Here is a 21,467-nt window from a genome sequence, read left to right as displayed (position 1 = left end):
ATGAAATAATATTGGGGGGAGGAGGGGTGGCTCAGTGACTAAGAACTCAGTCTTTAAAGCCCCTAGTCAAATCTCAACATTGCATATGGCCAGCATCCACAAGCCTTGTGCTAAAATAACTCACAGGCTTGCTAATAGATTATGAGTCGTCAGGAGAAATACTGACACCTGAGTGATAGTCTTCAAAGGACTGCTGCAAAGCAGCTTGGGCCTAATTGTTTGATATGCTGAAGGATTTCGGCATCATACACACGGGGGCAGGGGGAGGTACTGAGACAACCCATCAAGGGCATCATAAATAAGGAAACTTTGGCATATGCAAATTCCTGTTAGGTTTAGAAGATAGACAAAACCTTAAAACAATGACCCATTTTGACTACATCGATTTGTGTTCTTTTCCATTTCAGGGGAACATTTCATTTGGACTTTTGATAAAATGTCCCCAACCCTGGTGTGCATCAGGAGTACATGAAGGCCTTCCCTCTCTTCCTTTTTTTCTCTTTCTTTCTTTCTTTCTTTCTTTCTTTCTTTCTTTCTTTCTTTCTTTCCTTCCTTCCTTCCTTCCTTCCTTCCTTCTTTCTTAATTCCCCCAGCTCAACCTGAACCAATTAATTCCAAGTCTCTGGGGACAGGACTCTGACACCCACACCGGCATCTAAATGGCTCCAAAGTGCACCAGCCTTGAACTAGCAGCTCTTCCCACTTTGATGTCTTACAGGTTCCTGCCCTGGGCTCACAGACGAAACAGCACAGGCACACGAGTGCAAAACCTGTTCTTTGTTAGAAGTGATTCAAAGAAGGCAAACAATTAAGCATAATCAGATACAGACCAGAAAGACAATTTACTTCAGGAATTTCACCGGAAGTTGTAAGAGGATTGGTTCCCCAGGCTTCTCCCCCATTGCTTTCTGTTCTCTTAAGATGATCAAATGGAGCCGGAAGACAGATATGACTTCTCTCTTATGTCAAAGAAAGGAACTTTCCAACTTAGAAAGGTGGGTGGGAAACTGAATGGACACAATCAAGAGAAGAATACCACTTTTCTGGCAAGAAAGAAATAAAACAAATGAGTCTTTAGAGCAGATGAATCTGTGCTTAATCAAACAGGTAGTGGGCAGAGGGGTGTCTGGAGGGATGGAAAGAGTGTGGTCACACACAACACACGTGGAAAGGTCATCTGTCCTCAGGTACATTCTACCTTTTCCTGGAGACAGGGTCTCCCACTGAATTTCAGTATGTAGGCCAGGCTAACCCATCCATAGGCTTCCAGAGATCTGTCTGTCTCCCCTTCCTATCTTGCCATTGCTGGGATTGCAGGCCTGTGCCACAAGGCCAGGTTTTTGTGGGTTCCAGGAAGCTGAATGCAAGTCCTCATGCCTGAGACGCAAGTGTTTCACTGACAGCCATCTCCTCGGCCCTGCCAATAGGTATCCCTTACAAGAGACTCTAAAAGAGATGCTGAAGTGTCAGACACACTCTGAACAGGTGACCTGTGGAAGAGAGTCCTGAAGATGCAAATAATACAATGGAAACTGTACTGTTAACGCTTCCAAATCCAGAGGGGATGGAAGGGAGAATTCCAAGAGGTCAGGAAAGGGAAATAAAAAATAAGTATGAATATTTTTTTCTTCCCTTTTTATCAACACGCTGTCTAGGAATTCCAATAGTAATTGCCTTATAGTAACACTGTAACAAAGCCAACATTCCTCATTATCTAGCAAATATTTACCTTTTCCCTGTCATTCAGAATACTTCTCAATCCTAGAGGATGCTTAAACTAGAGAACTCATGACGTCTTTAATCACAAGAATTCAGTCCACCTGCAAGAGCTTGAGAGTGGAGCGAGCTACTCCATGGTATTATACTAAGACATGGCCTGAGCCTGTGACAACTTGGCAGTCTGTCCCAAGGCACTGTTCTTCATTAAGTTTTCATTTCATTAAAGACTACTGGCGTTTATCTTCTCTTATCATAGCCCTTCTAATAATAAGACTTCTTCATTGGATGTGAGAACCAACCAGCAAGGCAGGATTGTTCATGCGTTATAGAAGCAGGCCTTGGGGAGTATCCATTGAGGAGGCACAAGAGCAGAAAGCCTCATTTCTCTCTGTGAGCTTCCATATCTTCTCTCATGACTTATCAGGTGTCCTTTTAACTAATATAGGTGTTCCTAGAAGCCACGTGGTAGGTAGGACTTGGTTTATAAATGTACTCACACACACAAAAACAGACACAAACACACACACACACACACAAATACATACAGAGAGAAAGAGATAGGCAAACTATAAAAAGCACATCACTTTCTGTTATTTTCATTTTTCCACTGATACTATGCCACAAATTTGAAGAGAACCATTGTATTCTTTACTCTTTGAGCCGTGATACAAGTGACTTTCATGGTTTCCAAAGTTGGGGGAGGGAGGCGGGGGAACATTAACTTTGACAGTTCATTCAAAAGATGCGATGATCAGCCACGGTTGAGTTGATGGTCGGAAGCAGCAGCCATGAGAGCTGCAAGCCACACTGTACAGGAAGAGCCCCTTTGCTGGAGATTTTTATAATATCCTTAAAAATGCATATTAAATAACTTCCTCTGGACCACAGACATGATTGAACTCAAAAAAATAAAAGCCCTATAAATACTGCCAAGTCAGCCCTGTCTCTGTATCTCCCTTCTTGCATAAAATGGAATATTTCCAACCAAGCACTGAAACATAAATATTAAAATAATAAGTGGGATACGCTACAAATCTACTTTACAATCTCTTCACTACTGTAGCACCTTGTTACCAGGGCCAATTGCATTCATTTCGTAAAGAACACGAGAGATCTGAGAAGCTCGAGGACCCGTATGACTTGCCATTAAATATTTAATCACCATTTCAAGTCCTAAGCCTTTGTCGTATTTCATCCATCTAGAGAGTTCAGCCTACGCTAGAGATTCCAAGGCCCCCTTTGGAGAGGAAAAAGAAAAACGGGGAGAGGAAACCCCTCAGAAAGGCAGGGTTCAATGACCTCAAGATGACTTTCTGTTGGCTCTGTAGTGAACTTGCTTCACCCTGTAAACCCACCAATCCACAGTAGGGTCGACCAGTTAAGTCCATGGCTTTTTAGTCCCCAAGTATCAGTTTTACAAAAGATGCCACGTCTGCTGCTTTGGATTCATGTACGGTGAAAAATGGATGTTGCTGGGAAAGAGAAGAAAAATACATGGTATTAATACTTGGCATTGATAACGTATAAAATTAGCAAATCAATATATCTGTTTAGTAAACGGGCTAATATCTCTCTTGAGGCAAATTGCATTTCTCATATTCCTTGTGAAACCAAGCACACATTTCTTCATGTGTTTACCTCAAGGCTATCTCTTTGCCATTTCCCATTTTGATATGTCTAGGTTTCCAATACAAAAAAAAAAAAAAAAATCTACACTTTAAGTAACATATGCAAGTATGCTACATAATTCCATCCATACAGAAATACAAAGATTGGCTAGGACCATCTCTCTACAAAATCATTTTAGACAGCTGCAATAATAGATTGATTAAAACTTTACAGACTTAGGTTCCTCCACTTCAGGGGACAAGGAACAGGGCAGCAGAAGAAGATACCAATGTCGCTGAACAGTAAATGGTCAAGGAAGGTGCTGTGCCTTTGACATTGGAAAACCTGGGTTGAATTAAAACAGCTAAGGCCATTTTCCAAGGCCACACCCATAGCTAAGACTTACACTACATCAATCCTGAAGAGTTTGAGCCATTCACAGAGATAATGCAGACTACCAGACGACTCGTCAATTCAGAAAAAAAAAAAAAAAAACTCAGCTCAGAGATTAAAGATTGAAAAAAGAAAAAGGAAAAGAAATTTTTCTTTGTGTCCAGGTTGGCCTAAGTCAACTTAAAGAAAAATACAATGCCACATCTTACACTGTGTAGAGAAAAGGTATGGCGTGACTCGAGAGACCCCCTATTCCAAGCAAGTCAAATGGCCAAGTCATTTCTTCTGGGTGACAGAGCAATCCTCCTATATGGCTCAGCTGGGTCATAAGTGTTGGGCTATAGAGCCTTCAATCTCCAGCTAGGGAGAAATCCATTACCCTCATGTTCCTCAGCTCTTTCTTCTCGTGAGACCAAAAGCCAAGCAAAGAAACTCTGAAGGACAACTCCTTGAGGCACCCACATCACACACCTCTCCACCTCACTACACCGCTCAGGCCTCTGAAGAGCCAGCAGTGGCCACTGTGAATGGCTCAACATGACTCCTTTCTCATGTAGTCATGACTCACTCAGCTTCCCTGATGAGCGGTTCTGTTCCGCAACCTTCACTCTGCCTACCAGTAGGTTTTCTAATTATATTTGTTTGAAACCTGACAGCAGAGGGCCGGATGAGTCAGCTCTGTGGAGAACTGAGAGCCCACCCATGCAAGTCTTAGGAAACAATGCAACAGAGGGAGGGAACAAAGGAATGAAACCCCAAAGAAAGTGGGTGGTCACTGTTGAGCACTGTGACTCAGAACAGGAAAGTTCTTCTGTTTCTGCCCCTTAGTGGGGCTGGGCTGAGTGCTGTCTCAGAGCCTTATGCCCAATGTGATGTTCTAGATTCAGGGCCCTTCACTCTAAAGTCCCTCATCTGCCAAACACGTGACACCCTTTTCAATTAAATGACCACTTATGTGGCATCCTTACCAAGGCCTTGTTTTTTACTTTTTTTTTTTTTAACCACCGTACTTATTAGCTTTCCCACATCCCCTTGACATTTGGGGATCTTTTAACATGCTTTAAAAGCTCTTGACTATCAAAACAGGACATGCCAAGCCTCGGATTGCCTGGATGGCTGAGTCCAGTGCCTATCAGCTCCATCTCGAGATTTATCCTGCTCTCGCTAGCTCAGTACACGGAGCTCCAGTCCATGAATGGATTAAATAATACGATCTGAAACTCTTAATTTACAACAAGTTCTTTAGATGCCTTTTAGTTTATCCTAGATTAAGGAAGGTTCTGAGAGGGCCGGAGGACAAGAGATGAGAGAGCAAGCAGGCAAGCCAATCAACAGGGAAGGCGTGACGAGCCTTGTGTGGGACTTTGAAGTTGAAGAGCACTGAGAACTTGATTCTATAAATGACTAAGAATAGGAAGGACAGCAACTTGGAGGTGGGCAAATGGAGTCCCACAAACAATCTCTAGGCTCCTGCTCCAGCTTAACACTCCTCCTAACAAGGGCCAAATCCTAAGAGGGAGGACCCTGTACCATTTAGGAGTTCTATAGTATTGGGAAGAAGCATGGAGATTCATGGACAAGCTGCCAGGAAGCAGAGGGGCAAGCCACAGTCACTAACAGGCCTCCAAAATATCCCAGGTATACACCTCAACTTCTAGGGCTATGGGTTCAGCTCTCCTTGTTTCATACCGCCATTCCAATCTAGAACTTTCTCAGATATTTGGAGAAGACAATCACACCACTGAGAAATCATCCAAACAGCCTGGCTACTATTTCTGGTGGTAAATATCTAAGGTAGGGGTCTTCAAACTATAATCCACAGACCAAACCTAACTCCTCGTCTGTGGTGGTTTGAATGAGAAATGTCCCCCATAGGATCAGATGTTGAATACTTGGTCCTCAGTTGGTGGCGCTATTTGGGGAGGTTTGGGAGGTGTGGCCTTGCTAGAGGAAGTACGTCACTAGGGGCGGGCTTTGAAGTTTCAAAGACTCATGCCAGTCTCTGTTGGCTCTCGCTGCTTCCTGTGTATACTTCAAGATGTGTCTTCAACTTCCCACTCCTGCCACCTGGCCTTGGCTCCACCATCAAAGGTTCTAACCTTCTACAACTATAATCCCAAACAAACCCTTCTTTCTCTAGGTTGACTTAGTAGTCAACTAAGTAATAGTGTGTTATCACTAAAATAGAAAAGTTACTAATACAGTGTCTTATTTTAAAATAAAGTTTTATTGGAACACAGCCATGTGCTCTTTTTTTCTTTCCTTTGTTGAACATGACTACTTTCAGCTTAGTTCATTTCTTTTTAACAGCAACTACATGGCTCATTAACCTAAAATTCTATCTAGTTCTTTACCACCCTCCCCCCCCAAAAAAGTGTTAGTTAATATCTGCTGTGGAAAAAAAAATGCTATAAAACAGACATTTAAGATGAGCCAATAAGATAGGGCTTAAGGCAGGTATAGCCCTCCATCTGAATTAGGGTGAAAATTATTGGGGATTCTGTAAGACCTATATATCTGGGTTGGAGCCTTGATAATAATATTCCTTTCTTTGGAAAAATAATCTTTTTTTCCCTCTTCCTACCTCTTTACAAATTCCTAAAACTGAAACAATAGCCCTTCCAGCACGTGTTGCCCAGTGCTGAAGTCAGGGAGTTCAGACTCAGAATTTCCATTTCAAAACCTCAATTCCACAGGAAAGCAGGGAATAGTTACGGTCTTAAAAGGCACGTCCATTTCCACTACCACAAAGACTAATGCCATAGAGGGGGAGGGCTGCCCACACAATCTTACATTAATAGACGTGCCAGTCACCCCAACTCAGTGTTTGTTAGATTGTGTCAGGAAGGCAGACGTCAACAACGATGCCAATGTATAGGAAACATTTTTTTTCCTCAAATGTTTTCTGGTGAATGTTTTGATAAGAGGCCACTTAGATTGAAGAAGAAGAAAAAAGAAAAGAGGATATTCGGCACTGTAAATAGCTGGACTACAGAGAAAATGTTCTTGTATTAGAAATTAGTTATAAAACAGAGACTTCAGGATTCCAAGTTCAATAGGATCCTACAGGAATCACTCCCTGTCTATCACACCTCATGTGAACTTATCTGTTAAGTGTCCATGCATACCACAAAAGGGGAGTCAGGCCTGGAAAAGCCTCCAGTTGTCACTTCTAAAAAATAATAATTCAAGGAGAGATCTTCAACTCAAGCAAGTAGATATATCCTCAAAGACCACACATCTATTTGGGTTTTCTCTTTTTTATGATTTATTTATTTATTTTATATCTATGAGTACACTGTTGCTGTCTTCAGACACACCAGAAGAGGGCATGGGATTCCATTACAGATGGTTGTAAGCCACCATGTGGTTGCTGGGAATTGAACTCAGGACCTCTAGAAGAGCAGTCAGTGCTCTTAACCACTGAACCATCCCTCCAGCCCCCGCCACACATCTGTTTTCATATAGCTGCTGAGTGGTGAATACTAGACACTGCTCTTTTAAAGGGAGACAATGGAAGCTCAAGGAGATGGCCTGACTTCAGTTTTTCTAATCATAGAATGCCTCGGAGTTAAAGAAATCAAAGCCTATCTACAGAACTCAAACAACACATGGCAGAGATGTCCACAAATGTCATCTATTGATAACTCTTTTATTGTTGTTGTTGTTGTTATTGTTTTTTGTTTGTTTGTTTGTTTCTTTGAGACAGAGTTTCTCTAGGTAGCCCTGGCTGTCCTGGAACTCACTCTGTAGACCAGGATAGCCTCAAACTCAGAAATCCCCCTGCCTCTGCCTCCCAAGTGCTGGGATTAAAGGCATATGCCACCACTGCCCAGCTCTAATAACTCTTTTTTAATATTTTATTTTTAATTATGTGTATGGGGAGGTGGAATGTTTATGTACCCACAGAAGTCTGAAACAGACATCAAAATCTCTGGAGCTAGAGCTACAGGGCCCAACATGGGTGTTAGGAACTGAATTTAGGTCCAGGTCCTCAACAGTAAATGCTGTTAACCACTAAGCTCTCTTTCCAGCCTCTTCTCTATAACTTTTATGAATATTTCCAAACAGTTTTCGTTCTGTATCTCAGCTACCCCAGAACACCGCTCAATAAGAGATACCAGGAGCCTGCACTTCTGTGATGCACTCCGTTGGTCCAGACAGTGAGGCTGTTGGTAGGACAGAAGACAGCACTCTGTGACTGCTGCTAGCAGGCCCACTAACAAGGATCTCAAACTGTGCTCTTCTCTCTCTTGGGATTGAACATCATAATTCTCCTGTGGAGGTTGACCTTAACTGTCAACTTGGCACAATCCAAAACCATCTGGGAAGAGTCTTACTGAGGGATTATCTACACTGGGTTGGCCTGTGGGCACGTCCATGGGTCCATGGGAGACTGTCTGAACTGAGTTTATTGGTGTGAGAAGATCCAGCCCACTGTGGGTAGCACCATTCCCTAGGCAGAGGGTCCTAACCTGTTTTAGGAGTGGTGAAGTAGAGCTAAATGCAAGCAAGCAAGCAAGCTAATATGTATTTATTTCTTTCTGCTCTGACTTCCTGGCGGTGATAGAATAACCTAAAACCATGAACTAAAATAACCCCTTTCTCACCTAAATTTCCCTGTCAGGATAGTTTTTCACAGCAACAGAAACGAAACTAGAACATCTCCTTCCCACTGTTAAAATTATAACCTTGATCATTAAGATAAATCTGAGGGGTAGGCAGTAAACACATTCACATATAGTCTAAATTAATTTCTCTCCAAAATGTCTTTGTACCACTTTCTACATCTGTTTAGGTAGAGGCACTATTATAGAGCAACGGTGTTGAGGTTTTGGTCTCATCATGTTACTGATAGGAAAAACAATAAATTCAGGACCAGGTGCTTTACTCCCATCAAAGGACTTACTATGCTTCTTTCCACCAAAATGAAGACCAAGAAATAGAGAGGAAGGCAATCACTTAATCCATCCAAGATTTGTTACGAAAAATGGATGGACCACATGACTTATAAGCTTATCCCATTGAGGTCTCTGAGCTCATATTTCTAGCACACTTATAATGGGAATCTTCCAGATTTGAAAACGTCAACTTCCTGGATATAAATGTTTTCCAGGTTTAGCAGCATGGCAACCATCACTGGGAACAATGACCTATTCTGAGCTTGCATCAAAAACAAACAAACAAAAAGCATGAACAGGACCAGCAAGATAGAGCAGCGAATAAAAGTTCTTCCCGCCAAACCTGAGGACCTAAGTTCAATCCCCAGGACCCACTTGGCAGAAGGGGAGAACTGACTCCAACCAGGCATCCTCTGATCTCCATGCACATAAAATAAGTAACAAAATATTTTCTAAGGGATAAATACCAGTGAAAAGGGGCCCTTAACTCTGTCTTGTGTCCAGTTCCTGGGAATCAACCATATCTCAACAAAACAACTCCTCCCTAAATATTTATTTACGCATCATCTTGGCCATGGCTACATCACTAGCTGTTATCTGCTAACACACAACCAAAGTGTTCACACTCACCATAAGCTCTGGATATGTGGGCCGTTCTTTGGAATTTTTCTTCAAGCTTAAAAAAAAAGAAAAAAAAAAAGCACATTAAAAATCCAGAAGACATTTGTATTTCACTGTTAGGATTTTAGAACCAGTGTAAAACTCTAACTAATTTTTTTTTTTTAATGCACAAAAACCAGGTCTCCTATACTAACTTCTATTGTAAATGTGAACTCTTAGAAACTATGTTTTAAACCATGTTGGGCTTGCTTTAACATGAATAAGTATGTATGTGTGTAGTGTGTGTGTTTATGTGTATGTGTGTTTATTTTCCTTTAATACATCATGGTTGCCATTCAGTCTAATTTTCCTACCTATAATGACCGCATCTCAAAACCTATCTGAACTTTCTTTCAAGGTAGCTTTTTATCCCACCTCCCTGGAAAAGAAGTCGGCCCACGTTTCTTACAGGACACTAAGTGAGTCTCACTGCCTCCAACTGCAAGCTCCTCCCTGTTTGTGGTTCCCTCTCATATAAAACTTGCTTCCCTATGTTCCTCCCCGAACCTGCCTGAGACAGAAGCCACAAACCTATATTTTACTAAGGAGGTGCTTCTTGTTCACTGTCTTGGTGGATAAGAAAGGAAAGCAAATTAGCAATGATTCTTAGAAATATTTTTGTGGTCACACACTGCTGTCTAGTGGTCATTCTGTTCTCTGAATATTCCAACATTTTATAGCATTTGATACCAGAGGCAGTCCTCATAAAACTACAACGTGAAAGAGACCAACCCATCACCCCTGTCCTCAACCCACCCCTATCCTCTTTCCACCCCTGGGTCTAAAATGGAAACAAGAAAAGAAACGGTTTATTTGATGTTAGAGTTCCAGCCATGAATGGGGAGAGAGTTGTCTATGAACTCCGAGAACCACAGTGTGACAGCATATTGAGTCCCTGAGATTTGTGCTGATGGGTCCTTTTGAGCAAGTGAGATCCTGAGCATCTGACATGAGCTCTGCTACACCCACAGAAGTGAACCCCCATGAGGGGTGCAAAGTACAAAACCATGGGAGAGTGACGTCACTGGGAGATGTTGAACTATAGGCTTATAGGCAAAATGAAATTCTCTTTAAAAATTAAAAGGAGGGGAAGCTTTTGAACCAAAACAAACTGAAAAGCAGCCTACCAGTTTATTCCAGGGTATGCTGTGGGTAGAAGCCAGGGAACCTGTGACAGGCTACAGGCAGAGGTGAGGACAGAAGTGTCAACCTGGAACTGAGGGCAGACCTAGGACCTAATGGCCTCAGGGACCAGACAACCTATGAGAGAAAGTTCATCTCAACTGGGGATAAAAATGAGAGTGCGTTAGAAAGGCGAATCATCAACTGTCAGCGTGGGGCTGATATGAGAATGTGTACCTGGGTGAAATGAATGAGCTCTTAACCCACTGGTGGCCTTGCATATGCCTGCACCCTGAGAGTCCATATTGGTGGTTCCCAATGGTAGCTACTCTGTACCTCCATCCCACAGGACATTTCTCAACGTCTGGAGGCATCTTTGGTTGTCACAATTAGTTGGCAGTATCTGACAGCGGCAGAGGATGTTGCTAAGCATCCTTCAGTGTGCAAGCCTGTCTTCCACAACAAAGGCAGTCCAGTTGGAAATGCCACTGGTGCAGAAACCAAGAGGGCAAGAATACTTGGACTGTGGGTAATTGGCTGGCCCTCTTTAAAACCCACTTGCTCTACCCTTCTCCCAATTGGAATGCAGTCGTAAGAACCATCTCCTCGTGGCTTACATGACATTTGTTTATATTCCCATCACGACTACCTCATGCCTCCTATCTCTGTCTTACATCTTCCTAGAAACAAAAGGTTGTCTAAATTCAAGTATTAGTTCATCTGAGAAATAAGTGCAGAAAAAATATCCTCTGGGGACACTGTTACCTCACTTATAAATCCTAGATTTTTTTTTTACATATACAGAAGCCTCAAATATCCAGCTATTATTCAAAACAAATCTAAACCCAGAATTCTCCTCCCTTGGTTAAACAATTTAACTTCTTAAGTCAATAAAATAACACAAATACAACACTAAAACTACACATAATATTCAAGGGATTAAATAGGATATCTGAGGGGTCAACAAGATGGTTCAGCCGGTAACAGGCACTTGCTGCCAAGCCTGGAAATCTGAGTTTGATTCCTGGAGCCCATAGAGTAGGAGAGAACAGACCCCCGTAAGTTACCCTCTGACCTCCATGAGTGCACCACGGTATCAACCAATGACCTCCATGGCAGCACTGATGTTTGGCCCCTGTTGACTGTATAATAGAAGGATTCTTTCTTCCTGGCTGGCTAAAGGCTCTAAAGATTCATAGTGGCATTGCAGAGAGAATCCCAGACCTTGCACAGATTAGGCAAGCACTCTGTGACCAAGCTACATCTTCGGTCCCTGCCTAAGCTTTCAAGTTTTAAGTAAAAGCAACCACGAGACAGGACATTTTCCTCCCCAGAACATTTGCAAAATTTGCAAAATTTCCTCTCTGCTTTGATCCATCTTAAAAAAAAAATGCAGGAAAAATCACTTTAGTTGATCAAGCACAAAGTATTTAAGATCTGTCAGACCTCAGAGGCTGTTGCTCAACTGCCCAATAAGCTACCTCTTGACTTATAGCCCCTAATCAGAAGGAAAGTTTGCCCCCAACTATAGAATTCTAACAAAAAGGTCTTTCACAGCGGCCAGCCATGGTAACGATGCCTGTAATTCCAGCACTCAGGAGGCTGAAGCAGGAGGGTTATAGAATCAAAGCCAGCCTGGGCTACAGAGAGACTTTTAGAACAGCGTAGTATATATAGTTAAACCTTATTGAAAAAGAAAGGAATAACAGAGAGGGGGCAAGAGGTTAGAGAAGAGGGAGGTAGATAAGAAGGGAGGGAGGTGGAAAGGGAGAAGGTGAGGAGGGAGGAAGGGAGAAAGGAAAGAAAGCAAGCAAAGGAAAACTATTTGTTAAATTAGTATAATGGATATAGCCTATTCCCTCCATATTTTAAATCAAAAACACTTCAAAAGAAGCACTAAGAATAGTAAAATACCCAAGATAAAGTTGGGGTGGAAGCAAATTTTCCATGTTTAGTAGAAAATGTTTGAAACTCAATATAAAATAACAACCTTGGAGTTCAAAGGTACACCACTTTCCTCTTGGATGGGAGTCTGGCTTTTGGATGTTCAAGTGGCTTGTCATTTTCAAGTGTGCAATTAGCTAACTTCTCTAATTCCTCTTCCAAATGCCACAACACAGGCTCCTGACCATGGCTGGCATGACAAACCCAATCCACGCTGCCTTGAGAATTGCCAGCTTGCAGTTCATGCTGACCAGGAGCTCTCTGCCTATTTGAGCTCCCCCACCCCCAGGCCCACCCCCACCCCCGATCATTTCCAAGAAGGGCTATTTGGTGCAGTCCACAGAATAAAAACACAGTGTGCCTCCGAAGCCATACATTTGTCAAAAGATAAATAAATACCTACTGCCTCTTTTACTTTCCTGTTCTGAACAAACAGACAGTGCTTAATCGATTATTTGATTTTTAGCTACTCTGAGTCAGACAGTATTGACATCTGGACGGGCCACCAACACACTTGGGTACGGCACCAGGCTAGCCGGCTGGGCCCTGAGACTCCAAAAGTAGTCCTGGAGGAAATGCAAACATAAGTCTAACTATTCTAGCAGCAGGCGACGTATTCTAGTGGCTTTCCTGTGTCAACACATGTGAAAAGGTTAGAGAGAAAACTACTGGGCCAGAGAGCAGGCTCGGGACATAAAGTGCTCACCCCATAAGCATGAAGACCCAAGGCTGACCCCCAAAACCCACATAAAAAGCCAAGAGCGGCAACACACACTTCTAATCTTAGCTCTGGGGAGGTAGGGATAGGAAGATCCTTGGGCTTCATGACCGGGCAGCCTAATTGAATAAAAGACCCTGCCTCAAATCATGAGGTGGTCATACCCAAGAAACGACGCCTGAGGTCAGCCTTGGCTCCCCTCACAGGCACACACACCATCTATATACCACAACACCATACACAGCATATGTGTATGAACTCCTATATATACTCAAACACATGTACAATACATACACATTATACAATATGTATACATTTTATATATATATATATATATATATATATATATATATATATACTGTGTATTCCATATAGATATGTGTGTGTTTATGAGCTATCTGCTAAGATCTTATTTTTAAAAAGGAAATCATATTAAGCCTTCTACAAGACTAGACTGTAAGAATTTTCTATTACAAACATGCAAAAACAAGGCCTTTTGGTCATGTGGTGGTTTGAGAGATGTACACACACACACACACACACCATAGTCTCACACGTTTCAATAGTTGGGCTGCACTCGGTGGCACTGTTTGGGATGGTTTAGAAGGTGTGGCCTTGCTGGAGGAAGTATGTCACAGGGGATGGCTTCAAGAACTTAGGATCTCACCCTACTCCCTGCTCACTCTCTCGGCTTCCTGCTTGAGATTCGAGACATGAGCCCTTGGCTTTTTTTGCTCCAGCTACCAAGTCTGCTGCCTGCTGCTTGCTCTGCCTCCCCGATGACAGACTTACTCCTCGGAACCCATGAACTCTTTCTTCCATGTTTCCTTGAGTTTGGTCTTTTATGTAACATGTAACATGTAACTAATGCAGGTCAGTACGGCCCACCTTGGATGTTCCTTAAAATCCCAATGATAAAAACATATACTGGGGAAATGGAGCAGCCATTCAGCTGTGCTGTTTTTAAATAAATACATAAAGGAGGTATTTTTAAATTACTGTTTCTTTGTTTTTGCTCTGAAATACTTCAAGATATGGACATAGGCAAAAGACTCCAAAACCACAGAAAATAATCCCAAGAATTGATGAGTGGGATTACATGAAATTTAAAAGTTTCCATGCAACAAAATAAATCATTATCAGAGTGAAAAGGACAGCCAACAGGAGAAAAATCTTTGCTATCTATACACTGGACAAGGATTCACTTTCTCTACTACATAATGGTACATTTTAAATGCCCAGATAAATAAATCTTCCAACCGATAAACAGGCTAAGGGACCAAATAGGTAACTCTCAAAAGAAGAAACATGAATGGCCAATAAACACTCAGAAAGGTCTCAGCCTGCTTAGCTATCCCAGAATGCCAAAGTAGCAGTACTTTGAGATTCCATCTCATCTCAGCTTGGCGCCTCTCACCTCTAAAAGGGACAGAAAGAACACACAAGCCAGAGGTCAGGGAGAGTGTTGTGAGGTACTGGGTTCTGCAAGTGGCACGGCTTTTGCACACACCCACTTATAGCAGCAAGAAGACCTGAGGAACAAGACATTCCAGTGTGGATGTGGAAGGGGTCCCTGGGAGACCCCACCGCTCGTGGGGGGGGGGGGGGAATCTGTGTAGTTAGTGGCTGCAAAGGGAGGGTGTTCACTCTTGTTTGAAGACCAATGGCACTAACTGGACTTAGGGGATTGTTAATAATCATTTTTAAAGAACATGAAGTTGAGAGGAAGAAAACGTGGGAACACGGAGAAGCAGGAGTGGGGTAGTGGTGGACAGATGAAAATACACAGTATATACATGTGTGGAAACTCCAAACAATAAGATGTTTAATAGAAAGAAAACAAACTCTGGTGAGGCTGTGAGAGAAAAGGGGTTTTAGCCACTGCTGCTGGAGATGGAAACTGGAGCAGCTACTTTGGAAACCTATATGGAAGTTCTGAAGAAAAAAATAAATAAATAAAAACCTAAAACTAGACCTAAAACTAGGACCCAGCTCTCTGGCCGCCATTGCCACCATCTCTCTCCCCAGGCATACACTGAAGGAACCCTGAGCCCATCATGAAGAGTTGACAGATGAACATATTCTGGTACTAGTTATAACTAAAAGGTACAATAGATACCTGAGAGGTCCATTGCCCACGTGGATGGAAAAAGGAAGTGTGTGTATGTGTGTGTGTGTGTGAGAGAGAGAGGGGGGGGGAGAGGGGGGGGAGAGAGGGGGGAGAGAGAGAGGAGAGAGAGAGAGAGAGGGGGAAGAGGAGGGAGAGAGAGAGAGAGAGAGAGAGAGAGAGAGAGAGAGAGAGAGAGAGAGATTCTGAATCCTGAAGAAGTAGGATCTAATGCCAGAGAAGGATGGCCTTGCCAGTTAGAGCGGGAACAAGCAGGCAAGGGGAGCCAGCTTCTTTCTTCCATGTCCTTTACATGGGCTGCCACCTGAAGGTGTCCCCTGATTACAGGTGGATCATCCCACCTCAAAAGATCTGGATTAAAGATATATCTTCTCACCTCAATCTGGAATATAAGTGGAATTTCCCACTTTAAATGATTTAACTAAGAAAAAAAAAATTAGACCTTAGAATGGTAACCAACCCCCTGGGTTTTAGTTAATTCCAGATAGTCAAGTTGCCAACCTTGAAAAGTAACTGAAAGATGTTGGCACTCGCATCTGAGAAGCATTCAGAAAGGCTCGGCAATTGAAAGCAGGTTCACAGAACTGAGAGCTAATCCCGGGTTCTTGCCCCATGCAGAGGGATTGCATGGGGAGTTTGCTAAGGTTGCAAACAGTAGGAAAAACTCTTATGCTGACAGTAGGGCTCAGGGGTCAGCACTTGGGAAAACTTGGCCAGAAACTGACCAGTGACTGAGGAAGGAAAGCAGAGAACACACTAGGTGGGTTCACACTGGAGACTGCATTCTGGAATCCTTCACTCCTGCCGCCTTCTCCCAGAGCTTCATGAAATACCCAGAATCCTTGGCGAATGGGTCCGGAAGGAGACAAGCAATAGAAAGGGAAGTTTGAAGACACTTCCTTACACAGGATCCTCTCCTGAGAACTCTTGGAGACAACCATGCACCGAGACTCATGGGTTTTCCTACCTGACCTTTAAACACTTGAGGATAAAAGGGGGACAAAAGTGAAACAAAATCAAAACACCAACGGTCAAGTTTTTTTAATCTAAAAAGCCAAATCGTGACCCAATTTCCACCTGGCAGATGCAGCCCCTTCACCCACACAAATCACTCAAGGAAAACAGGAGGAGCTTGAGGAGACCAGAGAGGAGAGGGCGCATTTTTATGAAAGATGCCCAACAACACTGTCCTAGAGCCCAGTACTCCAGCTCTCTCTGGTCTTTCAGCCAAAATTAAAACTCAGAATAAGCCACCAGAGTAGCCTTGTAAAACACTAAGGGAAAGCACCAGGATGGGGATGCGGATGCAGATGGGTGAGCACCAAGTACCGGTCCAAGAGCCTTAAGCAACCGAGCATTAACCTGTGTCATCACGGTCCCCAGTAAAAGCTGTATTTGGAACACCACGTCCAAAGGAGCAAGGAGACCAAAGGTGTGTTGCTTCAGTATCCTCTGTACCTCGGGCCCCTTCCCAGGTCTAAGTCAATCCACATAGCGAGTCTAAGCAGGAATGACTCCCTCCACGAGACACAGCTGAGATCAGAGCTAGCTCTGACCCACCCACTCGCTCGAAGTTTCCATCTGTTTTCACAGGATAGCTGTCTAAACTAACCGGGTTCCACTCGGGCTGCCCTCTTGATATCCTCCTCCCAGCTGCATCCGCGGCTGCCACTACTGTCACGTGATGACGCTAAGCATCGTGGCCGCGGTGCAGGCAGAAATCATGTGAGTACCTGGAAGATATTGTGTCCTCTTTTATCCTCCCTGACTATATTAGTCATTCCTTCTCTCTCCGTGCTCCAGCCCTCTTTGGATTAGCCTCCAAACCCCCGGCAGTACCTATTATGCCTACTGGGATAAGTCCATCCACAGATAACATGGGTTCCGCAGAAGGCAAAGTTCTGCAGGACTTGGAAGCATCCGGGAAACATTCTCGAATGTCCAAAAATCTTCTTAGTCCCAGTGACTCTTGACATCTTTCCCCCACCCCTAGCTTTCCAGTAGGCCTTGCTAAACTTTGTCTCTACGCTGTCGTCAAAATCCAACTCCTTATAGCTGTTACCAGAATAAAATACCCTGATAGAACAAGACTTAAAAGAGAAATGGTTAATCTCGGCTCACAATTCTAGGCTACAGTCCAGCACGGCAGGAAGTCGTGGCAGCGGGAACTTAAACCTTGTTCATTCAGGTCTAGAGCAGAGAGAAACGAACGCATGCGTGCTTCGAGTACATAACTCCATTTCTCCTTCCTACAGTCCGGGAGCCAAACCCAGGCAATGGCACCATTTCCTCTTAGGCTAGATCCTTGCACGTCAATTAACATAATCAAAGCAATCCCCCACAGACTGTCTGTCCACAGGCCAACCTGTTCTAAACAACAGAGACTCCAGATTGTATGAGGGTGGAAGTTAAACTAACTGACCATCACAAGGTCCTTGAGAGAGAGGTCTTTCTTGCTTTAGTGACGCAATCCTTCCAATGGGAAGACCTCTCCTTCCTGACTCACCTTAGCTAGGGAAATGCCTCGCATGGCCTCTGCTCAGGATTGATTTCCTCCAAAACAAAAATAATCCCATCTAACTTTGTATCCTCCAAATACTTATGTATATCACTCTACCCGGCCTTGCCAATCATAATACTTTCAAGTAAATATTGGCTTGAGTGAGTTTCCGTATTAGACTTGTAACTGAGAGGAGAGGCCAGGACTATGTTCTGCAGCACAGAGGACAAGCTCCGTGGATGCTTCTGGAATGAGCGCATGTGATGGATCAGACCCCACCGGGGAGAGTCATGAGAGCGGCTTGTCGTCTTTGGCATAGATCTGTGAGTGCAGGGTTCTCTTACCACTGTGAGGTAAAGTCAACAAAATCGGCGGAGAACTTGTCTGCTGGGAGCTGAGGAGAGGGCTCTTCGACCACCTGTTTTAGCTGCTGGAAGGGCGTTCCCCAAGAATCATAGGGAAACCGAAGGATGGCCAGCTCGATCTAAACGGAGGGAAGGGAGGGGTGGCAACATTTTAAGAAATGCTCATTTAGGAAGCAGCTGTGTTTCTTTTTAGGAAGACCAGAGGTGAAGCTCAAATATAATTAGGGAAGAAAACCAAGCTAATAACCCATTCTCACAAAATTTTAGTGCCGCCTGCTTTTTACAATATTGTCTTACCAGTGGCAGATATTTAAACATACCTAAATAAATGAGTTCCTTGATAACACCAGGGCCTATTTCATTAAAAACTTATCAGCCCAGAGCGTTAAAGTTCAACACAGGAAACAACCAGTTTTTCAAATATCTGGCCAGAATAGGAAAGCTTAAAGACTTTGGCAGCACTGTGCCTCTGCTGCCACCTACAGGTCTCTTGGTGAAATGGAAAATTAAAAAAAAAAAGTTACCCAGGACCGAATGAGTGATCTTTTTTTGGACTTGAATAAAGGGCACTCTGCTGTTATAGAATCACATGCTTTCTGGGCAGGGACATGGAATAACTCACTGGAAATAATCAGCTGCTGGTCCTGGGCAGTAGCCAGGACCACTGTGGGTAATTCCAGACCTCAGCGATAGACTAAAAATGTACAGTCACAGAGGTTACAGATAAGGGACTGGCTGTGTGGCCATAGGCCCGTGCTTGAGAAAGTACACTATGCATTATCGTGTTCCAAGGGTAGATCTAACTTAAACATCTAAAACGTCCACCATGAAAATGTTCAGTGCAGAGTACTTGCATAGTAGCCATGAATCCAGGGGTCGACCATATCAAGCTAAGCATGATGGGTCACGCCTGCAATCCCAGGACTTTGGGAGCGGAGAGAGGAGGATCAAAAGTTCAAGGTCATCCTGGGCTACATAGATTTTGACACCAGCCTGGGCTACATGAGGTCTGATCTCAAAATATTAAAATACACAACCTAGTACATTTGGCCAATCGGGGTCCATACACATTAGCAGGGAGAGGGTTTGGGTTGGTATTTTTGTTTTGTTTTGTTTTGTTTTATTTCTTTTATTGTCCTGGTTTTGTAACTTAAGCTTCTTGTCTTGGTCCTAATCACTTAATTTAAACTATAAAAATTCTATTAATCCCTTTTCTATCAGAAAGATCACCAGTGAGAATACATGAGTTTTTGAAGGTCATATGGCTAGTAACAGTCAGAAAGGGAGGAAAATTTGGACTGCTAGATCTCACTGTACAGTTTCCACTGTACAGTTTCCACTGTACAGTACTTCAAACAATCAGCCCTGAAAAATAACCTGCCATCTCAGAGAGAAAGGGGTGCCCAAGTGTGATATCAAAGGCTTCTGGGTCCCCAAAGCCCACCCCATCCAGGTTTGCGCTCAGAACCTCTCGTAGCCCACAATGATGATCATAGGTTACCATGGTGATGCCCAGACTCCAAATGTCAGACTTCACACTGTACCCCTTCTGGTTGAGCTCTGGATTTATTCGTTCAGGCTGGAAAGGAGACAGACAGCTAAGAAACGGAAAGACGATTGCAATGCCACGTAGCTCAATAAAGACTCAGGAGGAGACACCACCACTTGCCGTATGAGTTATTTGACTCTGTTAACCTGCCCCCCGGGCCAAAAGACTGGCTAATCACAAGCTATGAAATGTCTCCACAGGGCTTCCCTTCTTTATATTGGTTTTTTCTTACAGGCAGCAATGAATTCAGATCCCCCAGAACAAATTTTAATTGCCTTAAGAACAACAACAGGACACATTCAAAAGCTTCTCTATTAAAATTATCCCTGGCAAAAACATCAACAGCTCAAAACCCACAAAAGACTGCAGAAGTTCATAGCTACCGTCTGATGTTAAGAAACCTCAGGGATTTTACTCAAACATGGGTAAGAAGTTTTCAATCCCAAACACAAGTCCCTTCTAAGATAAATGTATTCCTCCAGTTGGGCGTTCTGTGATGACCAGAGCTCCCTTGTGTGGGTCTTCCATCCATAGTCTTCCATCCTTAGCAATCAAGCTAACATTCGGGTGTGAGTCAGTGTGTAAAACTGAGTGCAAGTGCCTACTACTTACATGCATTTTTCAAATAACATGCCCCTTTGAGATAATTCCGAAAGGCAATATATATGCTATGGTTTGTGTCTCTGTGTCATCCCAAAATGTACATGTTAAAACCATATCCCACAGGGGCTGGCAAGATGGCTCAGTGGTTAAGAGCACTGACTGTTGCTCCAGAGGTCCTGAGTCCAATTCCCAGCAACCACATGGTGACTCACAACCATCTGTAATGGGATCCGATGCCCTCTTCTGGTGTGTCTGAAGACAGCTACAGTGTACTCATAAAAATAAAATTAAAAAAAAAAAAAAAAAGTATGCCACCTGTGACCATAACAGGAAGTCTTGTTTCTATAAGATGGCTGTAGATTTGGGGTAGGTTCCTCATGAATGAGGTTAGTATCCTCATAAAAGAAACCTTAGAGAGATCCCCTGCTCCTTCCACCAATTGAGAATGCAACAGGAACCTCAAATAAGGCAGAGAAGCAGGCCCTCACCACAGACTCCAGCATCCACAACCTGAGTCTTCCAATATCTTGATCTTGGACTGAGCAGAGCAAAAAGACTCAAAACAAAAACAAAAACAAAAACAAAAACCTGTGTTCTGAAAGGTGTCCAGTTTATAGTATTTTGTTATAGCAACCTCAAAGGATGGTGACAACATTGGGAGCAAGTGATAATGATTTCTGATATAAAACCTCTAAGAAAATGACACAAGGAAGAATTTTTCTCAAATCCGAGGTTCATTCCAATTCTCCATTATAGGCATGCATTTCTTACTTTCTTGCCTGGTTTTGCAAGCAGGTGCATTTCTCAGACATGCATGGGTAGATGCACACAAGCACTCTACGTGCTGGTACTTACAGCCATATATGGTTTGCAACCGGCATCGATCGTTTTAGCAACAGAGTCGACCAGGTAGCCACTGATTCCAAAGTCACACATCTTCACTTGGCCCAGTGTGTTAATGAGCACATTAGAAGGCTTGACGTCTGAAGGAGAGAAGGGAGGGTTACTTCTTCGCCACCAGAGGGCTCTAGACTCTCCACTCGCCTTGGCAGGGCTGTCTTTGCCAAGATACCCCACACAAATGTCACCAAAGGCCCTGACTCACGCAGGGTGTTCCTCTCCAGTTGGGCTCTTTAATTCTTCACACTTTGTCTGCGTCTTTCAGGACTGTGAATCTCAAAATGGGAAAAACCTGTCTCCCCTGCTTATCTTATGTCATTGTTCCCATATGTGGAATAGGAATTAAAAAAAAAAAAA

General features: G+C 43.2%; 1 protein-coding gene across 2 annotated transcripts in view; it reads right to left on the bottom strand.

Annotated features, from left to right (window-relative positions):
- Positions 1 to 818: 818 nt before the first annotated feature.
- Positions 819 to 21,467, bottom strand: part of Map2k6 (mitogen-activated protein kinase kinase 6) — a 117,442-nt gene continuing 96,793 nt past the window's right edge. For both annotated transcript variants that reach the window (XM_021176183.2, XM_029483592.1), the window contains exons 8-12: positions 21,066 to 21,193; positions 19,560 to 19,637; positions 18,038 to 18,177; positions 9,252 to 9,297; positions 819 to 3,191 (exon numbers count right to left, since the gene is read on the bottom strand). In XM_021176183.2, coding sequence (XP_021031842.2) covers positions 3,114 to 3,191; positions 9,252 to 9,297; positions 18,038 to 18,177; positions 19,560 to 19,637; positions 21,066 to 21,193 — 470 coding nt within the window. In that variant the 3' untranslated portion in view covers positions 819 to 3,113. The remainder of the gene's footprint in view (positions 3,192 to 9,251; positions 9,298 to 18,037; positions 18,178 to 19,559; positions 19,638 to 21,065; positions 21,194 to 21,467) is intronic.

This window comes from Mus caroli, chromosome 11, assembly GCF_900094665.2.
Source record: "Mus caroli chromosome 11, CAROLI_EIJ_v1.1, whole genome shotgun sequence".
In the NCBI taxonomy this organism is placed as follows: Eukaryota; Metazoa; Chordata; class Mammalia; order Rodentia; family Muridae; genus Mus; species Mus caroli.
The sequence above is the reverse complement of the archived record's forward strand: the minus strand, read 5'-3'. Positions and strand labels throughout refer to the sequence as shown.